This window comes from Myotis brandtii, unplaced genomic scaffold (genome assembly GCF_000412655.1).
Source record: "Myotis brandtii unplaced genomic scaffold, ASM41265v1 scaffold1257, whole genome shotgun sequence".
Classification (NCBI taxonomy): Eukaryota; Metazoa; Chordata; class Mammalia; order Chiroptera; family Vespertilionidae; genus Myotis; species Myotis brandtii.
Genome location: NW_005354414.1, coordinates 11,589 through 25,215, shown reverse-complemented (window position 1 = coordinate 25,215; position 13,627 = coordinate 11,589). Strand labels below are relative to the sequence as shown.

The 13,627-nt window shown below is 38.6% G+C and overlaps 1 protein-coding gene across 1 annotated transcript in view; it reads right to left on the bottom strand.

Moving 5' to 3' along the window:
- Window positions 1–8,662: 8,662 nt before the first annotated feature.
- LOC106723596 (guanylate-binding protein 7-like) overlaps window positions 8,663–13,627 on the bottom strand; it is a 14,900-nt gene continuing 9,935 nt past the window's right edge. The window contains exon 7 of the mRNA XM_014534168.1: window positions 8,663–8,759. Within this exon, the coding sequence (XP_014389654.1) occupies window positions 8,663–8,759 (97 nt within the window). The remainder of the gene's footprint in view (window positions 8,760–13,627) is intronic.

Below are 13,627 nucleotides of genomic sequence, written 5' to 3'. Positions count from 1 at the left end.
ACCCCACTCAGGTTCACACTTTAGAAAGATCTGCCTCCATGCTCCCAGGGAGGGTTCCTGCCTCAAACTCTGCCCTTACAGGAAACAGCTCCAGGAAACAGCTTGGGGGAGGGTGCAGCCATTGATAAGACAACCCCTGTAGGACTGACTACATTCCACTGGTTGCTGTTTGTCCCTATGTGACTAACACCACCCATCGTTTTTATATAAGTAGATAGATATATAGGTAGATGATAGATAGATAGATAGATAGATAGATAGATAGATAGATAGATAGATAGATAACAAAGCTTTGTGCTACCTTTGGAATATTAAGTATTGCTAATACAAAAAGAATCTGTGTCAATCTCTTAAGATTTAAATTGTCTGTAAATTAAGGTCCACCATTTCTCTCAGTTTCTCCAATGCTTAGAGGTGGGGGATAGAGGGAGGAGGTGGTGTGGTGGTGGTCAGGGACAGTCTGAGCAGGGACAAGGAGATGGAGGGGGAGAGACTCCACCAAGAGCCTCTGCAAGTGGACGTGATTTACTCCATCAATCCCATGAAGGGTTTAGCCCTTTTTCACATTTGAGGGAGGATGCTTTCCTCCCCCACCCCCACAATGGAGGGCTGTTAGTGTAGCCCTGGGAAGGTGCCAGAGGGGCAGCTCACCCTGGAGACAAGGTGGATGAGCGCTGGTCGCTTCACAGAGAGGTCTCTGTTCCAAACAGCGACTCTGAGCTGCTGGTAGCCAGGCCCAGTACTAGCCTCCCGCTGCCCCTCTGCTCTCCAGTGCCAAGAACAGAGGACAAGTTCTCAGCTGTCCTAGCTCTTTCCTCACATGTTCCTCCTGTGTCTGGCTCCTCCAGATATTGACTGTTCTCTTTAAAAGCTGAAAGTCATGCCAGATATTACAGCCAAGAAACTACGGGTCGGGTTGATAAGAACCCAAATCAAAATGCCATGTGCTTCTTTGAAGAACTGAATCATTGGGTCTCCCTGCACCCTCCTTTTTTTTTTTTTTTTTTTTTTAACTGAGGCAGGAGAGCAGGTGACCTGGGAGGAAAGTCGAGGTTCCTCCACACCTGTCCTCAGAATTCCCTCCTCAGGTGGCTTGTGTTTCCTGAACCCTCAATGAATACAGAGCAGCAGGCTAAATGTGAGCCAAGGGACAGCAGGGGTAGTTTTGTGAAGAAAAAGGCATGTTTTTTAATCTCCTGTCCTTAAACTTTTTCACTTGTTCAATTATTTTTGCTCAACATAATTTCGTTTCATTAGCAAGATAACAACAAGCAAAGAAATAAAAACACTGTGTATAAAATTATTGATTTTATAACCCAGACGAACTCACTATTCTTCTGTTACATATAGTTGGTTTCTTGCTTATATAGGGTGTCCCAAAATTCACGCAAGATTTGCAATTCAATTCAATTGCAAATCAATCTTGCGTGAATTTTGGGACACCCTATATAAGGGTGGATCCATATTTGGTAGGAAAGGGAGTAAAGACAGTCTGTTTCAAATAAAGCAATAGAAAAACACAAGTGAAAAGGCAAATATTCTGTCTGGCTTGCACGCCCAGTGGTTGGACTCAAGCACCTAGAGGTCACTTGTTAGATTCCAGGTCAGGGCACATGTCTGGATTGTCTGCCAGTAGGGGGCGTGCAGGAGACAGCCAATCATGTTTTTCTCTCATTGATGTTTCTCTCGATTCCTTCCTCTCTCTCTAAAAAAATATTTAAAAAACAACAAAAAATCCAAAAAAACAAATATTCAAAATGACCAAAACGATGTACTAATGTTTTTATAAAGCTGACAAATGTTACAAACATTTTGTCTCATCAGTTTGTTCCTTTCGGTTAAGGTAGTCTTATCATATTTGAATTTTGTTGTGAACTAGAATGCTGGCTTATATATTTTAGTTGAATATCAGGGAAATTTTAATTCACCTTTAAAAAAAAGCATCCCGTTGTACTGGACTATAGAACAAAAATTGTATCAATTCTTTGAGTGTCAATTCCACTTTAGCCAATATATTTCTGTGAAATGGTCTCTTTGATAATAACAGTAATAAATGCAAAAAACAGATTATGGAGACTTAATTTTTACAACACTAACAGAAATAGATTTATATTATGTTACATAAAGGAGACTCTTAAATAAAATAATGTCAGAAAATGAAATTTCATTTTGAAAGCTTTGAATCCTCCTTTCTTCTTTGATATGTGACTTGATACTACCAATCACACTTTCATCTGAAAGTTGCCTTTGACAAAATTATAATTTAAATGTTAAAATTGACTCTGCAAAAAATTATAGTGAAATTAAATGATCAATTTTTTATTTATTTGTTGTCTGTTTTCTTTAAAAATATTGAACTTATTGAGGTGACATTGGTTAATAAAATTATATGTTTCAAATGTATAGTTCTATAAGACATCATCTGTATATCATATTGTGTATTCACTACCCAAGGTCAAGTCTCCTTCCATCACCATTTATTCCCCCTTTACTATCTTCCTTCCCCCTCCCCACTTTGCCTCTAGTAATTACCATACTGTTGTCTATGTCTGTGAGCTTGTTTTTGTTTGTTTGTTTTTTTTGGCTGAATCCCTTCACCTTTTTCACACAACCCCCATTTCCCCTCCCCTCTGTCCACTGTCAGTCTGTTCTCTGTACATATGAGTCTATTTTGATTTGCTTGTTTGGTTATTTTGTTCATTAGATTCCACATATAAGTAAAATCATATGTTATTTGTCTTTCTCTGACTGGCTTATTTCACTTAACACCCATGTTTTTTTATTTTTGATGGCCCAGTAGTATTTCATTGTGTAAATATACCACCGCTTTTTTATCCACTCATCTTCTTATGAGCATTTGGGATGCTTCTAACTCTTGCCTATTGTAAATAACTGCAATGAACACAGGGCTGCATATATTATTTTGAATCAGTGCTTCAGATTTCTTCAGGTATATTCCCAGAGGTGGGATCCCTGGGTCAAAAGACAGTTCCATTTTTAAGTTTTTAAGGAAACTCCATACTGTTTTCCACAGTGGCTGCACCAATCAGCATTCCCACCAACAGTGCATGAGGGTTTCCTTTTCTCCACATCCTGGCCAGCACTTGTTGTTTGTTGATTTATTGATGATAATGATTCTGAGAAGTGTGATGTTATAACTCACTGTGGTTTTAATTTACATTTCACTGATGATTAGTGATGTTGAGAATATTTTTATATGTCTATTGGCCATCTGAATGTCCTCTTTGGAGAATTGTCTATTCATATCCTTTGCCTAGTGTTCGTTTGTTTTTGGTGTTGAGTTGTATAAGTTCTTCATAAATTTTGGATAGTAACTCTTTATCAGATTTATCATTGTTAAATATATTCTCCCACTCATTGTGTTGTCTTTTAATTTTGTTGATGGTTTCCTTTGTTGTGCAAAATTTGTTTAGTTTGATGAAGTCCCATTTGTTTATTTTTTCTTCTATTTCCCTTGTCCAAGGAGATTTATCTAAAACCTTTATCATTAAGAAATGTCACCGAACGGTTTGGCTCAGTGGATAGAGCGTCGGCCTGTGGACTCAAGGGTCCCAGGTTCAATTCCTGTCAAGGGCATGTACCTTGGTTGCGGGCACATCCCCCGTGGGGGCGTGCAGGAGGCAGCTGATCGATTTCTCATTGATGTTTCTAACTCTCTATCCCTCTCCCGTCTTCTCTGTAAAAAATCAATAAAATATACTTTTTAAAAAAAAGAAATGTCAAAGATTTTCCTGTATATATTTTCCTCTAGGATTTTTATGGTTTTGAGTCTTACATTTGAGTCTATAATCCATTTTGTGTTTATTCTTGTGTATGGTATAAGAAGGTGGTCCAGTTTCATTTTTTTTTATTATCTGTCCAATGATTCCAATACCATGTGTTGAATAGACTTTCTTTACTCCACTCTATATCCTTGCTTTCTTTGTCAAATATTAATTGACTATAAAGGTGTGGATTTATTTCTAGGCTCTCTATTCAATTCCACTGATCTGTATTTCTGTGTTTATGCTTGTATCATGCTGTTTTGATTACTATGGCCTTGTAGTATAGTTTAATATTAGGTACTGTGATACCACTGACTTTGTTCTTCTTTCTGAAGATTGCTGTGGGTATTTGGTTCTTTTGTGGTTTCATATAAATTTTTGAATATTTGTTCTAGTTCAGTGAAATATACCATTGATATCTTAATAGAAATTGCATTAAATATATAGATTGCTTTGGGTAGTATGGGCTTTTTAATTATCTCAATTCTTTCAATCCATGAACACGATATATGCTTCCACTTATTTGTATCTTCTTCCATTTTTTTCTTTAGTTTCTTATGATTTTCTAAGTACAGATCTTTTACCTCCTTGGTTAAATTTCTTCCTAGACACCTTATTTTTGCTGTAGTTGTAAATGGGATTGTTTCCTCAGTTTCTCTTTCTGATAGTTTGTTATTGGTATATAAAAATGCTGCTGACTTCTGAATATTAATTTTGTCCCCTGATACTTTAAGGAATTTATTTATCAGTTCTAGTAATTGGTTGGTGGAATCTTTAGGGTTTTCTATATACAGTATTATTTCACTGGAAAATGGAAGTAATTGACAGTTTACCTTTTCCTTTCCAAATTGGATGCCTTTTATTTCTTCTTATTTATATGCTGTGTCTAGGACTTCCAGTACTTTGATGAATAAGAGTGGTGAAAGTGTGCTTCCTATTTTATTTCTGATCTTAAAGGAAAAGATACCCATCAAGTATGATTTTGTCTGTAGGTTTGTCATATATGTCCTTTATCATGTTGAGATATGTTCTCTCTGTTCCCACTTTGCTGAGAGTTTCTATTATAAACTAGGGGCCCAGTGCATGAATTCATGTTCCTTGAAAGGAACTGTAGGCCATGAGGCTGCGGTGGGCACAGGGGTGGGTCTCGGCCCATCCTGCCGCAGTCCCCAGTCACCTGTCTTCCGGCAGCCCTGCTCCCAACACCGCCACTGCTCCCATGCTCTGACAGCATGGAGTGATTTGGGCCAGCACCAGCAGTGGGTGCGAGCAGTGGCTGCTGCCCCAATCACCCCTCAGGAGCAGGGGGAGGTGGAGAAACCCTGAGGGGCAATCGGGCTGGCTCCAGGCCCCAGCCGCGGGTGTGAGCACTGGGTGGAACTGTGGCACAAAGAATTTTCAGAAACCACCAGAGGCTCACCCTGATGACAGTGACAGGTGCCCCACCTTGGTCTGATGCCCCTGCTTACCTACTCCACCATACTGCTGTGGCCGACGCCCACCATGTTCCGTGAATGCCCCCTAGTGGTCAGCACATGTCATAGCAACCAGTTGTTCAGTTGTTCCACCATTTGGTCTATTTGCATATTAGGGTTTTATATATATAGATGGGTGCTGGATTTTGTCAGAAGCTTTTCTGCATCTATTGATAGGATCATATGATTATTATTATTCATTTTCTTTATAAGGTGTGTTACATTAATTGTTTTGCTGATATTTTACCAACCTTGTATACCAGGAATAAGTCCCACTTGATTGTGGTGTATGATTTTTAAAAATATATTGCAGGATTCAGTTTGCTAATATTCTGTTGAGGATTTTTGCATGTATGTTCATCAGGAATATTTGCCTATAATTTTCTCCCTCACTCTTTTTTTTTTAGTGCTTTTATCCAGTTTTGGAATTGAGATAATGCTGGCCTCATAAAATAAATTTGAGTCTTTGTTCCTCTTGAATTTTTTGCAATAATTTGGGAAGGATAGGTGTTAGTTAGTTCTTTGAATGTGTGAATCCATCCATGTAAGAACTTTTGTTTGCTGGAGAATTTTTATTACTGCTTCAATTTTGTTAGTGGTATTTTTCTATTCATATTCTCTGATTCTTCCTGATTCAGTTTTGGAAGACTATATGTTTCTAGGAATTTATCTATGTCATCCAGATTGTCCAATTTGTTGGCATATAGTTGTTTCTAATATTTTCTTACAATCCTTTGCATTTGTGAGGTGTCTGTTGTTACTTCTACTCTTTATTTCTGATTTCATTTAATGGAGTCCTCTCCCTCTTTTCTTGATGAGTCTAGTTAGAAATTTGTCAATCTTTTTAGTTTTTCAAAGAAGCAGCTTTTGCTTTCATTGAACTTTTGTACTGTTTTGTTTTTTAGTCTCATTGTCATTTATTTCCACTCTGATCTTTATTATTTCTTCCCTCCTACTTACTTTGGGTTTTGTTTGCTGTTCTTTTTCTAATTCATTTAAATGTAAAGTTGGATTATTTATTTGAAATGTTTCTTGCTTCTTGAGGCAGGCCTGTAGTGCTAATGAATTTCTCTTTCAGGATTGCTTTTGCTGTGGCCCATAGATTATGGGTTGTTGAGTGTTCATTTTCATTTTTAATTGTTTCAAGGTAAATTTATTTTCTTCCTTGATATCATTGTTGACCCATTTATTGTTTAATAATATGTTACTTAGCTTACATGTGTTTGTGTTTTTCAATTTTTTTCTTTCAATTGATTTCTAATTTTCTCCCATTGTGGTTGGAAAATGTGCTTCATGTGATTTTAATCTTCTTGAATTTGTAAAGATGTGTTTTGTTTCCTAACGTGTGATCTATCCTAGAGAATGTTCCATGTGTACTTGAAAATAATGTCTATGTTGCTGCTTTGGGGTGAAATGCTCTGAAAATATCAAATCCAGTGTGTCATTTAAGGGCACTGTTTTCTTATTGGGGCTGAGACCTCAGATCCTCACCACAGTGTCATGTGGATGCTGCCTCAGGCAAAAGGCAGTGAGCCTTCTGTGTCCTGCTGATGGGGGTTCAGCCTCCCTACTCACTCATAGCCCAAGCCATGGGGCCCTGTGTGATAGCATGGAGTTGAGGGCAGTATACCCACTGCCACCAGGTGCTTTTCCAGTGCCATTTTCATCACAGGCAGCCTGGAGTCCAGCACTCAGTCTTCAGCTTTGCCATTAAACTGTGTGACCTCAGGCATATGACTGCCTTCCTTGGCCTCATTTCCTTTTTATACTTAAAAGGCCCAACAGCTGCTCTTTGAGATCATTTGTGTTTGGGCATGCTGTGCATGGGAACCCTAGTGGGTAGAAGTTACCATGGTCTGCCTGTCCCACTCTCAATAGCTTACTTGCTCAGGGCCTGCGACAAGAGTTCTTTGTGAATGAGGCCATGTCATCCATTTCTAATTTGATTTCTAGAAATTGTGTACCAGGGCCTGGAGCACAGTATCAATTGGCTGGAGCCTCCTGAAAAAGTTTCAGACTTTCCAGCTTAGTAAGAAAAGCCAGGAAAGGGGTTATTGGCTCCAACTATTTATTGAGGCTGCTGTGATTATATTCCCACACTACCAACCCGTGGGAGCACTGGCTTCTCAAGCCAGCACACACTTCTGAGTCCTGCTCACAGGGCCAAGTGTCAAAGTAAGTTCCTCCTTGAACCCTGCTCACTGTACTAACTATTGGGAACTTAGTTCCTCCCTTATCCTCTGCTCGCTGCATCATTGTTGGAAGCACAGATCCTAACCCTGCCCTACTACACCAACTCTTGGGTCTGAGCCCCTCTGCCAGGGGCTGGACCTTCTTGAATGCTGGTGTTAGAAGGAGAAGCCATGAGAAGTTATAGGTGTATAAGAGAATCTTTATTGTAGGAGCCAGCGGCCATGTAGCCATTGCTAACAAGGAGCCACTAGACAAAAAGGTCCCATACAGCAGATAGCCACACACTGGCTAGCAAAAAAATATGTCTTTCTTACATAGCAGCAGCAGCCTCTGTACCCATAACCATTATCTGAGCAGCTGCACCTGTTGGTCAGTGATACATCTTCCCCATAATGCAGCCCCACATAATAGCAGCCTACTTTACATAGGAGCAGCCCTCATAGGAGCAGCACACTGTCTGGTCAGTAACAACTTTATACTACTTAGACAAAAGAGGCTTCTTTCCAGATAGTGACATCAATCATTTGGGTTATAGAAGGGTATGTTTGCCCAGTGCATAGATTGCTGCACCCTTGCACCTGCATATAGCATCTTAGCCTTGACCATTCTGATTAAGATTTCCATGCTCAGAGTGGCCTTGGTCATCTGCTGTACTCTAAACAAGGCCTCTATACTCTAACTGGCCTTGACCATCCGTCATGCTCTAGACAGGGCCCAACACCATCTTAAGGGGAGACTAAGGATTCTCTCAAGTGGGCCTGTGAAGAAGCTCCACATGGCCCATGTACATTGAAAGCAGCAGGTCAGGTACCGCTACAGGGCCTGTATGACCTTCACATGGGTGTTTCTCTCTTTCTCATTTCTGGGATGTGTTTGTGCTTGTATGTATGTGCATGTGCTCTGTGTGTGTGCTTTTATTCACATGAGGGTGCATCAAAGTTCCCATGCAGAAATGTATGCCCACCTGTGTGAGAGTATGCCCTCCTAGAGACCAAAGTTGAGACATCCAGAGGTTGGTTTTCTGCCCTCTCTGAGTTCACAGGGTCAATTGGTGTATCTTCTATGTGACTCTCCCTCTGTCTTCACTTCAAGTGCCCTGGGATCTAGAAGCCGGGGCAGGGCTCCTTCTGAGGGCATGCTAACCCTCCTCATCTCCTGGATGATCTAGGGCCCTTTGGTACCCCTTCCCTCAGCAACTGGACAGCTGAGTCAGGTTCCTTGCAGGTCCTCTGAGGGGAGGTGATTCAGGATGATGGGGTCAGGGAGCAGCTCTCCTGGGGGCAAAGGGCTGAAACCCTTGCCGGGACTGTGGACATGGTTATATGTCTGAGGGATACAGAACTGCAGGAATGGTCCTAATTTCACCTCTGTTTATCCTGTAAACTGCAACCTGTAAATAGCAGTTAGCATTCCTATTGTAACAAAATAAACTTTTATGAAGTAAATTATGTTTCCTAGCTTAACAAAAACTCCACATTATAGAACAAACAAACACACACATAATCAATAAAAAGCACTCGATTTATTTGTTAAAGAAATTTTGTTTGATTTTTAAAGCAAAGTTGTCACAAAATAAATAAAATAGAATACTAGAGAAGAGAGAGGGTATCCAACAAGGTAGAAATAGGCTGGACTGGGTTACTGTGGAGTTAATGACTTGTGGTTCACCTCAAAGATGCACTAACAATGGTATCTTCTGCCTCCTATATCTTCAGTAAAATCTACTACACTCACAAGTGCTTTTTGGATTGTCTTGCATTGGCACATGGGTGTTATAGCAGGTTTTATACCCAGCTCTTTCTCAAATTGCATTTTCATCCCCAAATTGAGAAATCACCTTGCCATGACTTCACAAGTCATGGCTGGGAGGAATCAGTCAATGACCCAGCATGGTCTCAGCTAGTCCTTGAAAACCACTCAAACCTAACAGAGAAACCATGAGAATCATTTTCCTGCATTTCTGTTTGGGGAGAAAAAGTAGTTTAGATGTCATGTTTCAGTTAGAGAAATGTTTTTATTTGAATATGCGATTCCAGCAAAGTATGTCCATCATGAACTAGCACATGAGAAAGAGTTGTGAATATTAATTACCAGTTAAGAGAATGGAAGCCCATGGCAATATATGTAGAAAATCCTTAAAACTCAACATAAAATTGCTAGTACTAATAAATGAATTCCATAATTTTGCAGGATACAAAATTAACATACAAAAAAACACAGTTGCATATCTATGCACTAACAACAAATTGTGCAAAAGAAAAATTAAGCAAAGTATCCCATTTACAGTAGCATCATAAAGAATAAAATACTTAGAACTAAATTTAACCAAGGAGATAAAGATTTGTACAATAAAAATTAAAACAATGATGAAAGAAATTAAAGCGCAGACACAAATAAATGAGAGAACATTTTGTGTTCAAGAATGAATATTGTTAAAATCGCCATACTACACAAAGCAACCTAAAGATTTGATGTAGTTCTTGTCAGAGTCCTAATGATATTTTTTTACAGAAATAAAAAGAAATTCTACAATTAATATAGATCCACAAAAGACCCTAAATAGCCAATGATATTTTGAGCAAGAAGAACAAAGCTTGAGGCATCACACTTACTGATTTCAAAATATATTACAAAATGATGGTAATCAAAACAGTATGATGCTTGCATGAAAATTGACAGCTAGACCAATGGAGCAGAATAGAGAGCCCAGAAATACATCCATACATATATGGTCAACCGATCTTTGACAAGGGTGTCAAGAATACACAATGGGGAAAAGTAGCCTCTTCAGCAAATAATGCTGGGTAAACTGGATATCTGCATGTCACAGAATAAATTGGACCCTTATCTTGCACCATACCCCAAAACTACTCAAAATGGATCAAATACTTAAATGTAAGATTTGAATCTTAAAACTGCTAGAAGAAAACTCAGGAAGAAAGCTTCTTGACATTGGCCTTGGCAATGCCGTTTTGTACCTGACAGCAATAGCACAGAAAACAAAAGCAAAGTAGACAATTAGGATTATAAAAATAAAAAGGTTTTTCACACCATAAGATACAATCAATAAATGAACATGCAGCCTCTGGAATGGGAGAAAATATTTGCAAACCATTTATCTGAGAAAAGGTTCACATACAAAATATATAAAGAACTTCTACAACTCCATAGCCAAAAAACAAATAAACCAATTTTAAAAATGAACAAAGTAACTGAATAGACATTTCTCCAAAGAAGACATACAAATGACCAACAGGTATGTGAAAAGGCATTGAACATCATTAATCACCAGGGAAATGCAAATGAAAACCACGATGAGATATCACCTCATACTTTCAGAATGTGTATTAAAAAACTAAGAGGAAGGAAAACAAATGCTGGCAAGAATGTGGAGAAAAGCAAATCCTTTTACACTCTTGGTGGGATTGATTATTGGTGCAGTCACTATAGAAAACAGTATGGAGTTTTCCCAACAAATAATTTTTAAAAAATAGAACTACCATATGATCCAGCGAGCCCACTTCTTGATATGTATATAAGGAAATGAAAACATCAAAGAGAGATCGGCACTCCCATGTTTGCTGGGGCATTGTGCACAAGGACCAAGACTTGGAGGTAACCTCAACATCTTTTGAAGGATGACTGGATAAAGAAAACCTGGTATTTACATACAATGGGATGTAATTCAGCCTTAAAAAAATAAACACTGCAATTTGTGGCAATATTCATGAACCTGGTTCATATTATGTTAAATAAAATATGCCAGACGCATATACTACATGATACCACTTTTATGAGGAATGAGAAACAATGAAAGTCAATGGAGCAGAGATTAGATTGGTGGTTGCCAGGGGCTGGAGGGTTGGCTGAGATATTATTTAAGGACATAAAGTTTCAGTATGTAAAATTGATTCAAGGCAATGATTTTATTATTTATTTTTTAAGATATATTTTTATTGATTTAAGAGAGGAAGGGAGAGGGAGAAAGAGATAGAAAGAGAGAATCATTGATTGGCTGCCTCCTGCATGCCCACACTGAGGATTGAGCCCACAACTGACCTGAAATCAAACAGTGTCCTCCTGGTTCATTGGTCAACGCTCAACCACTGAGCCACACCAGCAGGGCAAGGCAGCGATTTTCAATCTTTCTTTCCTCATGGCACACATGAACTAATTACTAAAAGAGCACTCTTAGGAATTAGTTTATGTGTGCCTTTAGAAAAGAAGGTTGAAAATCGCTGAATTAAGGAATTATTTTTTTAATCATTTAAAAATATTTTTATTGATTTCAGAGAGGAAGGGAGTGTTTGAGAGAGATAAAACATCAATGATGAGAAAGAATCATTGATTGGCCACCTCATGCACACCTCACACTGGGGATGGAGCCCGCAACCCAGGCATGTGCTCTGACCGGGAATCAAACCATGACCTCATGGTTCATATGTCGACGCTCAACCACTGAGCCATGACGGCTGGGCATTTTTTACTTCCTTTACACATTTCTGCTACTCTCTACCCCCTGCCTCTGGCAACCCACAATCTATTCTGTTAATAAATTGCCTGGGTTTTTTGAGTCCACATGTAAGTGAGATCATGTGGTATTCATCTTTCTTTGTTCTGACTTTTTTAACTTAGTATATGCTCTTAAGATCCATCCGTATTGCTGCAAATGGCAAAGTTTCCTTTTTTTGTTATGACTAAGTAATATTCTATTATATATGTATGCTACATTTTATTTTAAAAAACATATTTTTATTGATTTCAGAGAGTAAGGGAGAAGGAGAAATAGAAACATCAGTTATTAGAGATAATCATTGATTCACTGCCTCCTGCAGCCCTGCACTGGGGACTGAACCCACAGCCCGGGTATGTGTCCAGACAGGGAATTGAACTGTGACCTTCTGGTTCACAGGTTAATGCTCAACAACTGAGCCACTCTGGTCAGGTCACATTTTCTTTATCTATTCAGTTGTTGATGAGCCCTTAGAGTGTTTTCATATCCTGGCTATTGTAAATAATGCTGCAATGAATATAAGAGTACATATATCTTTCTGAGTTAATGTTTTGTCTTATTTGGATAAATACCAAGAAGTGGAATTGCTTAATCATATGGTAGCTTTATTTTTAATTTTTGAGGAACCTTCATGTTTTTCATAGTGGCAACATCAATTTCAGTCTCATCATCAGTGCACTGGGTTCCCTTTGCATCAGCGTTTGTTATCTCTTGTACTGTTGATAATAGCCATGGAATATTTTAACTCTGATGAAGATTAATTTAACAATTGTTTTTCTTATAAGTAGAGTGCATTTTATATGGTGTTAAGAAACTTTTATCTCCCCCAAGATGAAAAATTACTTCTGTTTTCTTTTAGAAGCTTTCTTTTAGATATTAACTTTAACATTTAAGACTACGATTCAGCCATAGCTGGTTTGGCTCAGTGAATAAAGCGTTGGCCTGGAGACTGAGGGGTCTGGGTTTGATTCCAGTCAAGGGTACATGCCCAGGTTGCTGGCTCTCATCATCGATATTTCTATCTCTCTCTCCCTCTCCCTTCCTCTTTGAAATTAATAAAAATATATTTTTAAAAAGACTATGATTCATCTCAAATTAATTTTGCATATTGTGTGATTTGAGTGTCAATATTCATTCCCCCCCTGAAAATATTGTCCCAACACAAAATCAGAAAAACAAAGAGAACAATAATCTAGTTTAAGTTTTACAGGATTATAGTTATGGGTCTCAGAGGAATAAAAATAAATTTATTTCAAGTTTGAGTTAATACTCCCCTTTGTATGACTATAGAAGCTACTCTTTGAACTATGGGAGGGAAAATAGACTAAGTAAAGAGAGTAGAAGAGAAAGAGGTGAGTGGCCTGTGGACAGGACAGTAATTACCCAGAAAAATTTTGTAGAAAGGGAGGGTAAAGCATCCACACATAAATCCATTTTGCACAGAGGCAAGTACTTATTCTACTAGTATCACAGAGTCCCATCTGTGCCCACAGACCATTAGCCACCACCCAATCAAGTACAGCCACTAAGAACTGTGCTCTGTCTGCACCTTTCAGTCAATTGTCCCAGGTCTCCCTTATTTGCTGCCAGCCCATGAGCAATAGACTACTTGGCAGAAGTGATGATCAATGTGTCCCATGGCTTTGTTCACTTCCATTATC